Source organism: Xyrauchen texanus, chromosome 46 (assembly GCF_025860055.1).
Source record: "Xyrauchen texanus isolate HMW12.3.18 chromosome 46, RBS_HiC_50CHRs, whole genome shotgun sequence".
Classification (NCBI taxonomy): domain Eukaryota; kingdom Metazoa; phylum Chordata; class Actinopteri; order Cypriniformes; family Catostomidae; genus Xyrauchen; species Xyrauchen texanus.
In genome coordinates this window covers 17,650,704-17,668,685 of record NC_068321.1, presented here as the reverse complement: position 1 = coordinate 17,668,685, position 17,982 = coordinate 17,650,704, and the positions used below count along the sequence as shown (strand labels likewise).

At 36.5% G+C, this 17,982-nt stretch overlaps 2 protein-coding genes across 2 annotated transcripts in view; both read left to right on the top strand.

Annotated features, from left to right (window-relative positions):
- The first annotated feature begins 1,673 nt into the window (after window positions 1–1,673).
- On the top strand, window positions 1,674–9,045 carry tcp11l1 (t-complex 11, testis-specific-like 1). Its single transcript, XM_052119850.1, has 10 exons — window positions 1,674–1,813; window positions 2,393–2,552; window positions 2,634–2,766; window positions 3,547–3,667; window positions 3,927–4,147; window positions 4,347–4,483; window positions 4,609–4,784; window positions 7,225–7,406; window positions 7,509–7,681; window positions 7,765–9,045. Exons 2-10 carry the CDS (start codon window positions 2,393–2,395, stop codon window positions 7,980–7,982), a joined length of 1,521 nt encoding a protein of 506 aa, XP_051975810.1. The 5' UTR covers window positions 1,674–1,813; the 3' UTR covers window positions 7,983–9,045.
- A 3,266-nt stretch (window positions 9,046–12,311) lies between these two features.
- The window catches only part of LOC127638152 (homeodomain-interacting protein kinase 3-like), a 60,360-nt gene continuing 54,689 nt past the window's right edge, over window positions 12,312–17,982 (top strand). Inside the window, 1 exon segment of the mRNA XM_052119550.1 lies at window positions 12,312–12,681. The gene's annotated coding sequence lies outside the window, so the exon portion shown is untranslated.

Below are 17,982 nucleotides of genomic sequence, written 5' to 3'. Positions count from 1 at the left end.
AAAATCTCACAGGGGAGCATGACCCCCCTATAAGGTTGTATTGGGCAGATTTCTGTGCATACCCTCAGAAGAAAACCAGCAGGCGCCCATGACTGCAGTAAATATGTAGTAACAATAAATTAATACAATTAAATAAAAAATAAAATGATGAGAACAGTGAACTGTGGAAATTCAGTATGAGCCACCACTGCTGTCATAAAAACATTAACCAAACAGAAGGAAGATTCTGGAAGGAGTTCTGACATTAATGGTCAACATAGTATTTCATGTTGTAGTATTTTGGCCATTGCTTGCTGTCATAAACACTATTCTGTGTAATTAAGTAATAATATAGCCTACTTTTTTATTTTCAATTTAAAAATATCTATTTCAGCTCTGTCTGTTAGTTGGCTAAGTATAATCTACTACTGTAAACATCGTTGGTTGAACACTTATCAGTTCTACTGCTAAGATTTCAGAAGTGCTGAAAATGCAAGTTAAACAAGTTTTGTTTTTATTTAATAAACTGATGTTTAGGATCAGTTTGATGAATGAATACTTTAAGCAGAGCTCGTTACCTCGGTTTTAGCCGCTCTGACAAGATTTGACGGTTGAGGTTCAGTCAAGGATAATAGTGCTTATCTCTTACCACAGATAAACAAACATTATAAAACACGTTTAAGCATCAAATGGTGATCTATATCTTTTTTAATTGATTTAGGAGATCTATAACTCTTTTACTTGATTTAATTTGATTTACTCTTTAAATGCAACCCCACCAGTCTACTCCACTCACACGGAGGGAGATAGAAACATTAGTTTTACTGCCACCTAGTGTAGGCTGATGGGCCGAGTCCGTCTATCTCGTTTAGTTTTTGATTTGATAGTTACCCAGCAGCTGTCTGGCTCATTTTTTTTTATTTGTCTGTATGAATAATTCACAAAAAGATTACCGATTGTTTCCAACGCCAATTGTTGCACATTTAAGTATAAAAATAGATTTAATTTCGCTAGCTGATCACAAACGTTGGCCGGAGTGAGATCCAATCAACGCTTGTGTTGTTACTAGTGCGGACGGCAGGTAAGACACATTAATCAGTTCAGGCTTTCAAATTTTCTAAAATAAATAAATTACAAACAAACGCCCCGTTGCCATATGTACACAATTCAAAAAGTTTTAATTGGTCACAAAAGGTAACAAGTTTAGATATGACACGGCATTATAATTTTAAAAATACACGGATTTGTCTAATGTGTTTATTGGACTTTCACATTTAAAACGGCAAGACATTTTTTGCTATGCTTTCTGTAATGTATAAACATCCTTATTAGAATTGCTTGCCAACGAATGGAATACACGTACACGTTTTATTATATTTGGGAAATTAGGCTGTATGATTAAATAAATGTAATCTATTTAAAAATGTACTGTTTTCAAATTATTCGTTTAATTTATATATATATCATACATATATATAGCTTTAGATATTTTTATACAAATTAGAATTTAATCATGAAGTCTATTTATCCTCCCTGTAACACATGCAGCATTTCCGCAAGAGGGCGTCCGAAGTACCGCTGGAATTTGTATGATATGGGAATTGTAGTTTTATTTGTTCCTTTCACTTCTTTGATCCCATTCAAAATGCCGCCTCAAAAGACTACAACAAAACGCTCTGTTTCGTACTTCCGTAAATAAATACACGCATCAGGTTGTGGGGATTCATCTAGAACATACGCCACCGCTCTGGCTGCTTTTTTACAGTATATTTGGCTATTTGCAACTGCATAAAAGTAAAGTTAAGGAGAACGCACAGTGAATTAAGTAAATCAGGTAAAATGTTAATACAATACAATATTTTTTGTTGTTATTGTTCCTGGCAAATGGAAGACGTGATATAACAGTGCAGACAGATGCGACAGAGCATCATCAGGGTCCGGTTTGAAGAATCCCTTTAAATTAAGAAAACCCGTAGTTATCATTGTAATGTTATTGTCAATAGGAGTATTCTTAGATTACGAGTTTTCTTAAAACCGCGCCCAGGCTTTTAGGGCCCTTATGGGCGCTGAGATTTTAATATTGACATCAGTCCGTCTCTTAATGTGATAGCAAAGTAAACTAAATCAAAACAGATGCGTTAGCAAGTTTTGGGGAAGAAAATCTTTTAATGTGACTACTAGAGAGATGTGGCTACTGGAAAGATATTGTTTGTTGCCTTGAATAGCCACTCTAGTATTTTCCTCTTGTTTTGTAAGACAAAGCAACGTTACATAGCCAGTTGTCACTCTATTGCCAGCCAGAGACATTTGAGTGGAGAACCAACTGTACATTTAGACAAAGCAGCTTATGCTGTAGTCTGTGTAAAGATCAGTTTGAGTTCTCAGCTTGACATAATTTCTTTGTTTTGTGCAGATGATGCCCAAGGAATCAAATGAGTCCTCCAATGAGGAGCAGATCAAGATTGACAAAGATGGGATGGAGGTAGCTGGAGACTTAACAGAACAATCAGAAGAGATGATCGGGAAGAGAATCAGGAGACATTCTCCCAGCCCTCACAGACTCACCCCACAGTGTAAGAACGAGATACATTTCTCGAGAGTTACTCATTGTAAATGTGTTTACCAATGCTAATTGTGCTTTCAAAAACTTTTAGCCAGTCCACCCAGGTTTGTCTCAGTAGAGGAACTTATGGAGACCGCCAAAGGAGTAACTAATATGGCACTGGCCCATGAGATAGTGATGAACAGTGCTTTTCAAGTGAAAGCTTATGAACCAAAAGAGGGAAGGTAATAAACATTATCATGAACACTATATCTATTTAATATCTAAAGTATAATGATGACGACGACGATGATGATGATGATGATGATGATGATGATGATGATGATGATGATGATAGTGACAGCCTATGGCACTGCACAGAGCTATGGACCCTTTTCACATATCCAGGTTGGAGAGTGGAAGTAGACGCATAGCAGTGTAAACTTGAATGGTGGTGAATGGGTGACCACAGCATATTCAGTTTTTACTTACCCGTTTGCTCCAACAGCAAAAGAAAAAAATCAACGATTACACTTTCACAGCTTTGCAAAAGAAGATAAAAATATACATTGCTGGGTAACAGCAGTAAGAGAGAAAAAGACAAAATTTTCTGTCACTCCCTCATCAGCTGTGTTAGAAGCCTAATTGCAGCAATGATAACTGATTGTTTTTTAATCTATTCCGGAAACGCATCACAGCAGGTCTGTGAAAAGGGTCCATTGTTCTCAATGGGGAGATAATGGTGTATTATATTAAAATTTTCAAGTCTGCATGTTGTCAAGTCTTTAGCATTCTAAAAAGTGGCCACATACATTAGTTGACTTTTGGAACTTGTCCATAAGTTTTAACACAAAACACAATGCAGCCCAAAATTTTTTATTGCTCTTGTTTTTTTGTATAAAAAAAATCTGCTTAAACTGATTGAATTTAGCAATGCTTTATAATTACATACTGTATAATTTAAGTGTTTTGATTCAATTTGAAAATGCTTTTTAATATTGAACAAATCTTTCCTGTATACTCAGTTTGGAGAAACGGGTCAAGGAAATTATGCATAAAGCATTCTGGGATTGTCTTGAGTCACAGCTGACCGGAGATCCACCATCGTATACCCATGCTGTCATACTGGTTGGGGATATTAAAGAAGTAAGGAAAGAAAGCAGCCAAATTAATTATTTTATTATGGCAATTTTTTAAATATTTTTTAATGGACTATCCTGTCTGTTCCTTCTGAAATCTCTTAACAAATTTGTAACAAGAATCATTGCCAGTTTTTTTCTTTTTTTTTTTCTTCACAAAGTAAGAAAAATTAGTTTTTGAAGGTGTTCAGTTACTTATTATTTATTTTTACCCCAATTGTACTAATGTTGACGGCTTTGTCCCAAACCTCTCCCCTCTACACCAGACCCTGCTGTCTTTTCTGTTGCCAGGACAGAGTCGAATGAGAGGGCAAATTGAAGAGGCCCTGGACCTCTCATTGATCCAGCAGGAGGCTGAAAACGGGGCCTTGGATATCAGTAAAGTGGCTCAGTTCATTATTGACATGATGGGCACTGTTTGCGCACCCTGCCGGGATGAGGACGTCAAGCAGCTTCGTGAAATCACTGACATCGTACCCCTTTTTAAGTAAGTCACTTACAGCAGGGTGTGAAATTAATGTTTTGCGCAGCAGCAGGTAATTTAGCTTATCTACCAATCCAATTTGGTGGGCAATATGGCCTATAAGACATTGGATTATCATTTGACAAGTAAGGGGACCTTCAGACAAAACAAATCAGAGTGGCTGTAAAATTGGGCGTTCACATTTATTTTTACACATTTGCAGGTCTATGTTTGCAGTGCTGGACAAGATGAAGTTTGACATGGCCAACTTTGCTGTTAGCAGCCTCCGACCTCACCTCTTACAACAGTCAGTGGAATACGAGCGAAAGAAATTCCAAGAGTTCATGGAAAAACAGCCAAGTAAGTTTAATCGTTGAATTAAACAGCTGTTACACAAAGTCAGTTAATGTTATGCAAGAAAGCATAACATTGGATTAAAACACAATGAGAAGCATTTTATTGCAATAATGTATTAATGTTTGCAGATGCTTTAGATTTCACAAAGAAATGGCTCCAGGACACAGCAGATATTGTAACTGGTGTAGAGGGAGAAGGTGGAGCTGCGTGCTCACCAAATTCTGCCCAACTCCCTCGTACTGTGCACAATCACGCCTATTTACGCCTGTTAAAGTGGGACCATGATGCAGAGTCCTTTCCTGAGGTAATGTATTGTTATGTTAATTAGGGCTGCACAATTAATCGAAATAAAATTGAAATGGCGATGTGACCTTGTGCGATTGTTAAATTGCAAAGTGCTGCGATTAAATAAATAAATAGTCTGCTCAATTCAAAGTGTATTTGGCTGCTCAGTCTATGTGAAGTTAAAGCTTTATTTCAGTGTTTTCAGAGCGATTTTGTGTACCACAACTCCATCTCATGCTTAGAGTAACAGAAGTGCTCAGAGTTCAGTTTCGTTTGCGTGCTCTAAACGCTTTATTTACTTTGTATTTGTATTACTTTGTAAGTAATTTACCCAACACTAAAACTGACATTATATAACCGATAGTTCTGACTCTGAAATCTGATTGGACGAGCCACGTTCAAAGGCATTGTTATAATAACTGACATAAACCCACCTGTGAACTTTGAACGTTTTTTTTAATCCTAAATAAATGTGGAAAATTGACGCATTGCTTGCCTACCTTAAACAACTAAACTCTGCTTTGTGTTGTGCCTAACAAAATCAAAATATCAAGTTATTCTTTGGGTATTTTTTGGGATACATCCTGTTCTATGTCCTTGATCTTTGTCACTCTCATGTGGAAATAATGTTAAAGGACATTACATTACTCACCCTCATGCCATCCCAGATGTGTATGACTTTCTTTCATCTGCTGAACACAAAAGAAGATTTTTAGAAGAATATCTCAGCTCTGTAGGTCAATACAATACAAGTGAATGGTGGCCAGAACTTTGAAGGTCAAAAAAGCATATAAATTAATCCATATGACTCCAGTGGTTTAGTCCATGTCTTCTGAAGCGATATGATAGGTGTTGGCAGTGTTGGGTAAGTTACTGTAAAAAAACTACTAATTACATCTTCTACGGTGTAATTACATTACTGTACTAATTACTCTTTCTGAAAAGTAATTGCATTCTTAAACCCTTATCAACCTTGACCAGATGAAAAATACAAGGATAGAGAATTCTTTTAATTCTTTCAAATAAATCATATCAAATCAAATAAATTATTCATGAACTGGCCAAAGAATTTACAGGGGAAGCGTTAAATGAGAAAACATATATTTTAAAAAGGGCTGTCAATTTAATGCGATTAATTTTATTAAAAATGCCCCCATATTCCTGAGAAATGCAAGCTTGTAGTACCACCTGTTTACTCCAGAAGGCAGTAAGTGAAACTTCAGCTGTATGGCAACACGCAGTTTATACAGTGAACAAAACCTGAGACTTTACACAAGCATGTCTGACGCAGCTGTAAATTGACGGGTCCTTAAACAAGCCCTCATAAAAAAAAATTCAATAATATGATAGTAAACAATACTTTGTATTCTAAAGCTGTTTTTGTATTGTCTGATCAATGATTAACTCTTCTGCCACAAGAATGTAATGAATTTTAATTATCTGAATATTTTATATATATGTATATATACATTTTATATATATAAAATATTTTTTTAATATTTAAAGAAAACTGTATAATTATTTCATCATTATATATTGAATTATTGTTATAAGAGGGGCTTTCTCTGCAAATATTTGTATATGCGATTAAATGTGATTAATTGGGACACCATGTAATTAATTCGATTAAATATTTTAATTGATTGACAGCCCTAATTTTAACATTAGATGTTACATTTCGATTTTAGATTCACTATTGATTTATATAGAATTGATCTTTATTCTATACAGTATTTAACGCAATTACATCAAAAGTATCTAATTAAATTACTGACAAATTAAGAGTAATCCCTTAATTTCAGTAATTCATTACTTAGTAATGCATTACACACAACACTGTGTGTGGGTGAGAAACAGATCAATATTTTATTCAATTTTTACTATAAATTTTAATCTCTGCCCAGTAGTTTGCCATATGCACAAAGAATGTGAATCACTAAGAACCAATCAAGAAGAAAGTGAAAGTGGAGATTTATAGTTAAAAAAAAAAAGGACTTGCATATTAATCTGTTTATCACTCACACCTATCAAATCGCTTCATAAGACATGGATTAATCCACTGGAGTCATACGGCTTACTTTTATGCTGCCCGTATATGATTTTTGGGGCTTGAAAAGTCTGGCCACCATTCACTTGCATTATATGGACCTACAGAGCTGAGATATTCTTCTAAAAATCATCAGCAGAAGAATGAAAATAATACACATCTGGGATGACATGAGGGTGATTAAATGATGAGAGAATCTTTGGGTGAATTATACCTTTAAACATTATCGTCCTGCCCTCTAATTGTCACAATAGCATAGCAAAATATCTATTGGTTTACAAATTTCTACCAACATGCAATAAAAAATACTGTTGCACTCTACCGTTTTTTTTTTTTTTACTTGCTTGTCAATGTGAAAATGAAAATTTTCTGTTACCTTTTCCTCACTTATATGCCTTTTTTGATCCCATAGACTTTTCTCATGGACCAGTCCAGGTTTCAGGAGATGCAGCAGGAATTGGAACAGCTGGCATTGGTGGCAACAGTCCTGCTCATAGTGTATAACAGTGCTGGAGAGGCCATTTCTGGACTTCCGGGCCTCACAGAGAGACTCAAGAAAATCATTAAGATTCTATTAGCGGAAATGTACACACCGTACGTTTAAGATAATTCATTTAATGGTGTATTTTTGATGTCTCACACAATTCCCCATTTCCACAGACGATGCTTATGCTTTGATTTTGTTGCGCTTCATAGGTCCTTTAAAGCAGATGATACCTTTGCTGCCATTGGAGAGAAGTTGTGTTTGGAGCTCAAAGGATGCCTGTCTCAGCATGGCTTTTCCCCGTTTTCCGCAGACAGAGAGAGCACTTTGAAAGGCCAAATTGTAGCTGTCAAGTCTGCAGACAACCCCATCCGTAAGGTCATTGGTAAGCTCACCCCTCTGAGTTCTGTGGATGAAATGTGCTGTGTTAACCAAAATACTAATTCTGGATATCTAATCCCCTATAAGATTCCCGAATCCAGAGTTACCTTCTGGGGTTCCTGGAGTCAAGCTTTCACAAGAGTGCCCCAGTCCTCCCTGGGGGTCTGGCACCCATCAGCAAAGAGTTGGAGGAGATTGCTGTTAAGCTGGGACGTTTGGTGACTTTCAACAAACTAGTGTACTCTCCTTTCTACCAAAAGATCCTACAAGATATTTTGAAACAAGGGGAAAGTGTAGATGTGTAAACAAACATCCAAGATACTAAGCACTTGTGGTCCTGGCTTTCACATGCTATCTATTGTAGCTACATAATAATATAATGTAATAGTACGCAAATTTTTGTGTCAATGAAATACAGTACCTAATTTACCCTTGAATGCTCACATGCTAGCACTGTTACCAAGGGAGTTTTTGTCTCTTTGTGTCATTTATGAACATTCCTGTCCTCATCTCATTGCATTCTATATCAGGAAATATTTATGAATGTATCCAGACAGAGATTTGCCTAAAGCTTGGATTACTTTTGGATACATTGGCGAATGGTTACAAACGTCTACTGAATTGTAAGAGAGGATAATTAACTAATTTTAAATACTGTTACTGTGTGTAACTAAATATTTAAATAACTGCTTGCATCACTTCCAGCAATATTTTGATTAATTTTAAATTAGCTGTCAAGGCCCAAACTGTTGTGATGTTTCTGGCTAATTTGGTTGGATTGTGGTTATATCTGTGGGAAAGCATGTACTGTGTTTGACTGTTGCCTTAGTTTGTGAAGTGCCACCCATATTCAAATGCACCTTTTTCTCTTTATTGTTAAGATTAAGTTCCTTTTAACCAGCTGAATATTCCCATATTGACATCTTTTACAGATTTTGTTTTTCTATCAATGCTGATCCTGTTTTACAAAAGATACCTCAACTACAGATGTATTTCCCTAGACTCCAAATGAACTTCTATCTTTTTTTATTTATTTTTAGTTAACTTTCATTAACCTCTGATATTTGTCTTATCAATGCAGTTTTACCCACAGTTATTTTTAACAGAATTGGCACATTCTTAAATTACAATGTTAAATGTGTACATATTATATGAAGCACCCACATTTTTATGAGCTGATTCATGTACATTTCCCATAAACTGCACTGTGCACCACCTTCCACCACTGTGTAATCATTAGTCATGTTTTTGTTCCCAACTACTTTGCAGACTTAGCAGTGTTGTGTGTTGTTTCTTGTGAAATATCCATGACAGCTTTTAAATGATAAGCTTCTCCTAAATAAACAGGTCTTTAACCAGCTTTTTGTCTTGAACATACAACTTTTGTCAAATTATTGTGCACAACTATTATATTATATATTTAATTAAATTAAATTATACAGTGGCAAGAATAAGTATGTGAACCCTTTGGAATTAGCTGGTTTTCTGCATGAATTAGTCATAAAATGTGATCTCAACATCAAAGTCACAAGTATAGACAAACAACAATGTGCTTCAGCTAACAACACAAACAATTATAATATTTCATGTATTAATTGAACACTTCCCATTAAAAATTCACAATGCTGTGGAAAAAGTAACTGCACCCTTGGATTTAATTACTAGTCGAACCTCTTTTGGCAGTAATAACCTTAACCAATCATTTCCGGTAGCTGCGGATTAGACCTGCACAATGTTCAGTAGGAATTTTGGACCATTCTTCCTTACAGAGCTGCTTCAGCTCAGCCATATTCTGAGGATGTCTGGTGTGAATGGCTTTCTTGAGGTCATTCCACAACTTCTCTACTGGGTTAAGGTCTGGGCTCTGACTAGGCCACTCCCAAAAAAATGTTTTCGTTTATTGAAGCCATTCTGTAGTGGATTTACTTCTATGTTTAGGGTCATTGTCCTACTGGAGGATATATACAGTGCATCCGGAAAGTATTCACAGCGCTTCACTTTTTCCACATTTTGTTATGTTACAGCCTTATTCCAAAATGGATTATATTCATTATTTTCCTCAAAATGCTACAAATAATACCCCATAATGACAACTTGAAAGAAGTTTGTTTGAAATCTTTGAAATTTATAAAAAATAAAAAACGAAAAAATCACATGTACATAAGTATTCACAGCCTTTGCCATGACATTCAAAATTGAGCTCAGGTGCACCCTGTTTCCACTGATCATCCTTGAGATGTTTCTACAACTTGATTGGAGTCTACCTGTGGTAAATTTAGTTGATTGGACATGATTTGGAAAGGCACACACCTGTTAACAGTGCATGTCAGAGCACAAACCAAGCCATGAAGTCCAAGGAATTGTCTGTAGACCTCCGAGACAGGATTGTAGCGAGGCACAGATCTGTGGAAGGGTACAGAAACATTTCTGCAGCATTCAAGGTCCCAATGAGCACAGTGGCCTCCATCATCCGTAAATGGAAGAAGTTTGGAACCACCAAGACTGGCCGCCCGGCCAAACTGAGCGATTGGGGAGAAGGGCCTTAGTCAGGGAGGTGACCTCAGACTGAGGTGAAGGTTCATCTTCCAACAGAACAACGAGCCTATAGGCACACCGCCAAGATAACAAAGTGGCTAAGGGACAACTTTGTGAATGTCCTTGAATTGCCCAGCCAGAGCCCAGACTTGAACCCGATTGAACATCTCTGGAGAGATCTGAAAATGGCTGTGCACCGACGCTCCCCATTCAACCTGATGGAGCTTGAGAGGTCCTGAAAAGAGGAATGGAAGAAACTGCCCAAAAATAGGTGTGCCAAGCTTGTAGCATACACAAAAAGACTTGAGGCTGTATATGGTGCCAAAGGTGCTTCAAAAGTATTGAGCAAAGGCTGTGAATACTTCTGTACATGTTATTTTTAATAAATTTGCAAAGCTTTCAAACAAACTTCTTTCACGTTGTCATTATGGGGTATTGTTTGTAGAATTGAGGAAAATGATGAATTTAATTAATTTTGGAATAAGGCTGTAACATAACAAACTGTGTAAAAAGTGAAGCGCTGTGAATACTTTCTGGATGGACTGTAGATACATTTGGGAATATATTTTTCCCTCAATGATGGCAAGCGGTCAAAATCACAATGCTCCCTCCACTGTAATTCACTGTTGGGATTATGTTTTCATGTTTGTATGCAGTGCACCTTTTACACCTTTATATAGTGCGGTGTTTTTTCCAAACAATTCAACCTTAGTTTTCTGTCCACAAAACATTTTCTCAGTAGCTATGTGGAGTGTCAAGGTTGTCTTTGGCAAACTTCAGGTACACAAAGGTTTTGGAATGCATTGGATTCCTTTGTGGTGTCCTGCATAGACATTATGGCTGTTTAATGTTTTCCATATAGTATACTCATGAACAGAGATGTTTACCAGTTCCAATGATTCCTTAAGTCTTTAGCCATCACTCTAGGGTTGTCTGTGCCCTTTGAGCCATCTTGGCTGAACAGGTTCTGGACTGGGAAGAGACATCAGCACAGGATTTTACATGGAAACATGGGCATTCTGCATTACAGCTTATCGTAGCCTGTTCAGCCCGTTTTGCCACTGACCCCGTTCTCACGATGGCCAGTCCATCCCTGATCGGCCACAAAGTGTGTCGGCCCACCGGGAAAATGCCCGGTATGCAAGATTACCAATCCTGTTCTAGGGAGAGTAGCCACAGTACTAAATTGTCTATATTTAAATTGTCTCTGTCCATTTAACTGTAGACAGATTAATATCTAAGCTGTTTGATCTAAACTTTATAACCCTTTCCAGATTTATGCTAAGAAATAATTCTTGATTGTAGGTCTTATGAAATAATTTTTTTTTTTTTTTTTGCATGGTATGGCCCACGTCAGCATATGCTTCTTGTGAATGGCAAACTCAAAATAATTTTTATAAATCAAAGTAGCTCAAATCTCATTTTAATTGGATGCCAGGTTTGTTAACTCCTGACTCTTAAATTGTGTTGACATTTGCTTAGGGGTTCACAAAGATTTTTCAGCCTACACTGTGATTATCTTTATGATGTATTCAATATGTACAAGAACAATACAATAATTGGTGTGTTAAGACAGAATGTGTTTGTTATTGTAAGATCAAAATATTTTAATTTAGAGCATTTATTAGCAGAAAATGACAACTCAAAATAAAATAAATAAAAAAGACCTCGATATAATGCAAAGAAAACAAGTTCATATTCATTTTAAACAAAATACTTTTTTTCTTTAACTTAGGAAGAGTTCAGAAATAAATGTATTATTATTTGGAGGAATAAAACTGATTTTCAATCACAGCTTTCATCCATCTTGGCATTATATCTAACATACTTTCACATCACTTATTCCTTTTTTTTTATATATATATTTACATTTTATTTTTAAATATTGTTTATTATTCTTATTATTATTATGAAACGTGCAGTATTCAAATCTGCTTCTTTCAGGCGCTCCACTGAAGCTGCATGTTCCTACCAGACGGGGACACTGCAGAGCAAAACCTTTCCGTTCTTCCGTGGGCGTTCATCTTTCTGCGTTGTGTCTCGCCAGCCCTGCTGGTGGAATAGACGTCCACCTCACAGCTGTCAGATCCCACTGAATCTCACAGGAAGAAGAAGAAGCGCATTCTCGAGCGCTCAGCTGAGCGAGCTCAAGTGAGTTACGGCTGCAGAGTTTGTCCGTCGTCGTCAGGAGGAAACAAACTAAGGAGGCATAAACCTCCTCGAAATGACGACAAAAACCTTCCCTGATAAAAGAGGATATCATTAAGTATACGTTGGGCCTTGTTTGGTTCCCGTGGATGGCTAAGTAGGCGAGTTATGCGCACTTAAAAATGAGGTAGCTTGTGTTTTTCCCCTTCAGCGAGAGGACAAGATGGCAGCGCGAGCTCGTCGAGCATGCACTGGGTGCGAATTAAACCTGAACATCCTCTCTAAAGACTTGCAGTTCCACCACAGCTGCTGTCTATGAAGGTAAATTTAATTTTAACAGTTTGAAAAGGCGTTAGTAGGTGGATTATAGTTAAAAGTAAACGTATAAAACCAGGCTCGACTTTGGGCGAGTGATCGCGAGCTCACGGTTGTTGTGAAAAAAAAGTTGCCACACCAAAAACTTGATTGCAATGTTTCGCAGCGTTCGGTTTTGTGTGTTGTGGGCTGTTTTTTACTAAACCGTTTTAATACATTCCACGAATGTGTTCTTTAATTAATGATTTTAATGTTTAAATGTTCGTAAAGTTTAGCAATTCACCAGGAAAATCCGTAATGTTTACCTAAATCCTGCTGCTTTACTCCCTGTTAGATTTGGTACTAAACTTATTTACAAAAGTACATTTGATGTATGCACTTGCTTGTAAATTTACGCCTTTTGATCTTATCGATACAAACAAGCGACATGGATGTTGCTCAATCCTCCTAAAATGCACAGGCCTGGTAATCTGTTAGCAGCTGACTTCTGCTTTCTTTAGTGAAGTTAAGTAGCTTTTTATTGTCATTCCTCTATATAGCTTATATACATTGGAACGAATTGTTGTTGCACCAGGACCATGGTGCAACACAGAACAGTACATAAGACTACATAAAATGGAATACACAACAGTGCAAGACAATAAATACACAGAACAGAACAAAAGCTACATAGGACAATAAATACACAGAAAATGAGCTGTAGACCGTAAACTATTTTGTATTGTAGCAGCAATAATATAGCATATATTTATATATATATATATATATATATATATATATATATATATATATATATATATATATATTAGGTATAGCATAAATTAGTTCCATCACTATGTAACACAATTTTTGTTCCTGGGTAGTAAGTGTAATTTCCTAATTGCTTATGCCTCAAAAGTATGGAAAATGGCTATTATTCCCCACAAACTTTGTTTTTGTGACCAGGACAGTAATATTTTGAAATTGACCTATTTCCAATGAGAATATGGGCGAATTTGTGTCTTTTCATAAAGTCCGAAAAAACAACATATGAATCCAAATGAACATGTATTTATACTAAAGTAATACAAGAAAGACTACAAAAGATTTAGAAGTGTCGTGTTTTGAGATTTAAGATTATACTGTAAATCGCTTTCACAAATCAGCCCCCAAAGTCTCTGGTTTTCAAGTCAAAGTCAAGCAATTTTCTTCATTTAGTAAAGCAAGTCATAAGTCCATAACACCTACTACCAAAAAAATAAAAATAATAATTTGTTACACAGTGAGTGATTGATGTAGCTTTGTAAAGTGCAAGTGCGCAATATTTTGAGTCATACTGGGTTAGGAGTTTGACAGGTGTGCATTGGGAGGCAGCAGGGTGTTGAGTAATCTGACTGCCTTGGGAAGAAACTGTTGTGTTGTGAGTTTGCTTAAATTTGATATCTGTTTATTGGATCAATACAAGTAAACGTCATATTATGCATTACTTTACGGAGAGCTTACAACTTACTAGTTAAGTCTTTCCTTAAGAACAGATGGTGCAATCAAACTAAGCACTGACTTAAGTAAACTAACTAGTAGTTACTAAGCACTTAGTGTGAACTTTACGTCTCAATTTAAGTGAGACCTTACGCACTGCTGGTGCAACCCGACCCAGGTTCCTAAAGGTACCACCAGTATTGCGGAAGACTCTCATGGACTCTTCACCCTTCTGCCATCTGGCAGAAGGTGCCGGAGCATCCGTGCCTCGAACAGCACAGCTGGGAATTTCAGTTTGATCTTGTTCAAACCTTGTTTGCTCGTAAATGTCAGCTGAAATAAATGATATCCCCATTGAAATATGATAAAACAAGATTTCAATAATGATATATTTAGCTTATGTAAATAACAATATTCAATAACTGTATCTAAAATGGATGAAGGACAATAAATAAATAAATACTAATACAACATGCTGGAAAAATAGACATTCATTTTAACATCTATTTTGTATATGATGAAATTGACACTGGGCAGCGTACATAGGAAAATGCACCGTTAGATTGGTCTCATGCTGAAGAGGGAAGTTATTTACATAATTTTTTCTCCCGTAAATGTAAACGAGTGTAAATGCCAACACCATCCTACATGTTGAAATGACTGAAGCCTGTCAACCAAAACATGAGCTCATTGATGTCATTATGTGAGTCTGCTTTTTTTCATGAATTCCTTTCGTTACTTTAAATATTTAGTTGTGGTAGTTGTTACGTTCTACCTATGTTTAATGGTGCAACGCTCACATATTTAGTAGTGCGTAAATTGTGACTTAATGTCCATTTACGTCACAACTAGGCTAAGTTGTAACGTATGTATAGCTTTTGCAACCGGCCCCTGATTACATGCTGCTTAGTACTCTACCATCTGTAACTAGCCTTAATGCAGCTTATGTACAACTTTGCATTTTCTGTCTACACATTGAAAGAGGCTCATTTATGCATTCATGTTTCCTAGAGTTACATTTTTAACATGATCACTGTAGCAGTGTTCTCTCTTCTTATATCATAGAAGGAAATTATAGATTACATTTTTTTTAGTCCTAACATGTAAAACAATAGTCATTCTATATATAATAGACCAAGAGTTCATTCTTATTACTTTTGCTTTTTATCACTGGGAAATGTTGTGCCTAGACTTTAGTTCCCTATAATTTCCTGCCATTAAACATTTATAGCCCAAACAGTTGCCATATCAACAGGTGTGTTTTCCCTGTACCATCTCTCCCCTAACCCCCATTAGGTTTTGACTTGGGGAAAGGTCAGTTGCCACCTGCTTATAGCAGAAGGCAGAAGCGTTTGAAAACTCAGGATAGAGACCTGTAACCCAACACCTTGGCTGGTGCCTCTTGGTACTGGAGGATTACTCTACTCTAGGACAGTCCTCATAAAACAGACCTCTAGATGGGACTGTCCTTTTAAAGCTTGAGGGAATCTGTTGTTTCAAACATGGCCTTAAGCATTGTTTGCATTGTCTTTTTCTTTAGTTAAATGTTGCCTAAACAGAAGTTGATAATTTAATGGCTATTATATCATAACACTGGGAAATATATTAATCATACAAGCATTTCTCAAGAATAAAAAGTGACAGGTTTCTATTGCTTTATCTCTGTTAGCTGAAAAATGACTGCTTTATGATGAGTGTTTGAGAGAGAGTAAGTGTATGGGTGTGTTACAGCCACACCTGTCCACGTGTCTGAACTTGTGCCATATGTTGTGCCAACATAAGTAGCCTGCCTCCCATGAAACTAAGACAGCTAATCGCTAATGGTCAACCTTCTGTCTGTATCTGCTAACAGGATATCACTTGCTTTATGGCTCATTCATGATGCCTTTTGTAGTTTACACACTTCCCATCAAGAGTTTGGTCTAATATTAGTGAGGTCTTCATTGTTTCAGCTTTTATTAGGCCTGTATTTACTACGGCTGAGAGTGTGTTTGGTTCAACTCACCCTTTTATTACAGTGTTTGGCCCTGTTTACACCTGGTATTAAGATGCATTCTGGCAGATCCGATTACAAGTGGACAGACAAGACAAATCACTGTTTACACCTGGTCATAATTAGGCATGCACCGAAATGAAAATTCTGGGCCGAAACCGAAAATCCAGGATGCTCTTGGTCGAAAACCGAAGCCGAAACCGAAATTTTTACCTATTTAAAAAAAAAAAAAATTAATTAATGTGTATAATTTTATTAATTTTATACTTTTCATTAATTTCATGAATCTGAATTGGAAAAACTACAAGTCAATAAAATAAATCACACTTTTATTGAAAGTAACACAAAAAATATATTAAAACTATATTAAATATTCTTCTTCTTTCAGTTCTGTAAAAATCTAATTTTACAGATTTTATTAACAATTATCCAAATAATGTCAAGTTTTAGAAAACTATTATATGAAAAACAACAGTCAACTAATGAACTTAGCTAACATCTTTCAAAAAGTTTAAATATGCAACAGTAATTTTAATTAAAACAAAAAGGCAGAACACAGAATGGCAAAGGGCCTCTATTCCACTGATCTATATATAACTATAATATATAATTATATATATAGATCAGTGCTCTATTCTGTTTATGTAAACGTATGTACACTTTAAGTGAAAATGATTGTGCAAAACAGCAGTAATTGAACTAAATCCAACCTCAACTGTAAACGACAGATGTATCCTCAAGTGAAGAACAAGTGTAATGTAATTGCTATACACATCAAATTGGACCGCTTTCTATTTAACTACAAGTGACCGGTTTCTCTTCAAAAACAAAAGTTGCTAAACTTTCTGATAGTCTCTCCCGTCTGAAAGCTCATCAAGAACATGAGATGCTGCACTGAACAGTCTCTCACTCTCTGTGCTGGTGCTTGGGCAGATAAATACCTGTGCGCAATCCGCGCAAGCAAAGGAAAGCGGTCTTTGTTTATGCGACCGTAGTCAAGGGGATTGTCGCGGTCTTTGTTTATGCGACCGTAGTCAAGGGGATTGTCGCGGTCTTTGTTTATGCAACCGTAGTCAAGGGGATTGTCCCTTCTGGCAATGGGTAGTTCATCTAGATATGTCTCAAGTTGTGGTGTAGCTGTGCTAGTTGTGACACTTTCCTGTAGAATCTCTTGCTATACTGTGTGTGTGTGTGTGTGTGTGTGTGTGTATATATATATATATCTTGACATTTCTGCTGAATAAACACTGCAGATCGCAAATTTGATGTCCTTATCAGAAACTTTGAAAAATTTCCACACCGCTGACATGATCGGCCTTTGTTTGGTAGCGCCGTGATAAGGGCTAGATCGATCCAGAGTGAAATCTGAGCACTGGGGGCGGGGCGAGGAGGTATTTTCGGTTCATATTTTGACCGAAACCAAAAGTGCCATTTTCGGGCGAAAATTTTTGCCGGCCGTAATGTCGGTGCATCCCTAGTCATAATATACGTGCATCTCTTTTGACCCCTTTGTTCAGATTTTGAGTGGGGATGTACATCAATCTAGGGCTTGGCAATATGACAATATAAATCAAGGGGATGATATAAAGTATCAGTCGATAATGATTTTGCAATATGTATATTTCGATATGTAAATATCGATCTGTGCTGTGTGGGCTCATCCATCAGTGGGCAGGGTTTCACGTGAGGTGAGAGAATTTAAGAAACATGAATAGGGTTGTTTTTGCATTAACATTTTTCTAGCGGCCACCCAAGCAAATTCAATAACATTCATCTTGCTTTTTGTGCTTTACAAGCTCTTAATATGCTTCTCATCTGTTCATGTGTTTCATGTGCGTGTTGCACGTGTGTTCTCG

Excerpts from the sequence above, each read along its gene's own strand:
- tcp11l1 (XM_052119850.1), top strand. The coding sequence starts at position 2,393 with ATGATGCCCAAGGAATCAAATGAGTCCTCCAATGAGGAGCAGATCAAG. Across the intron at positions 2,553-2,633 it reads TCACAGACTCACCCCACAGT|CCAGTCCACCCAGGTTTGTC; the intron begins GTAAGAACGAGA and ends AAAAACTTTTAG. Across the intron at positions 4,148-4,346 it reads GACATCGTACCCCTTTTTAA|GTCTATGTTTGCAGTGCTGG; the intron begins GTAAGTCACTTA and ends ACACATTTGCAG.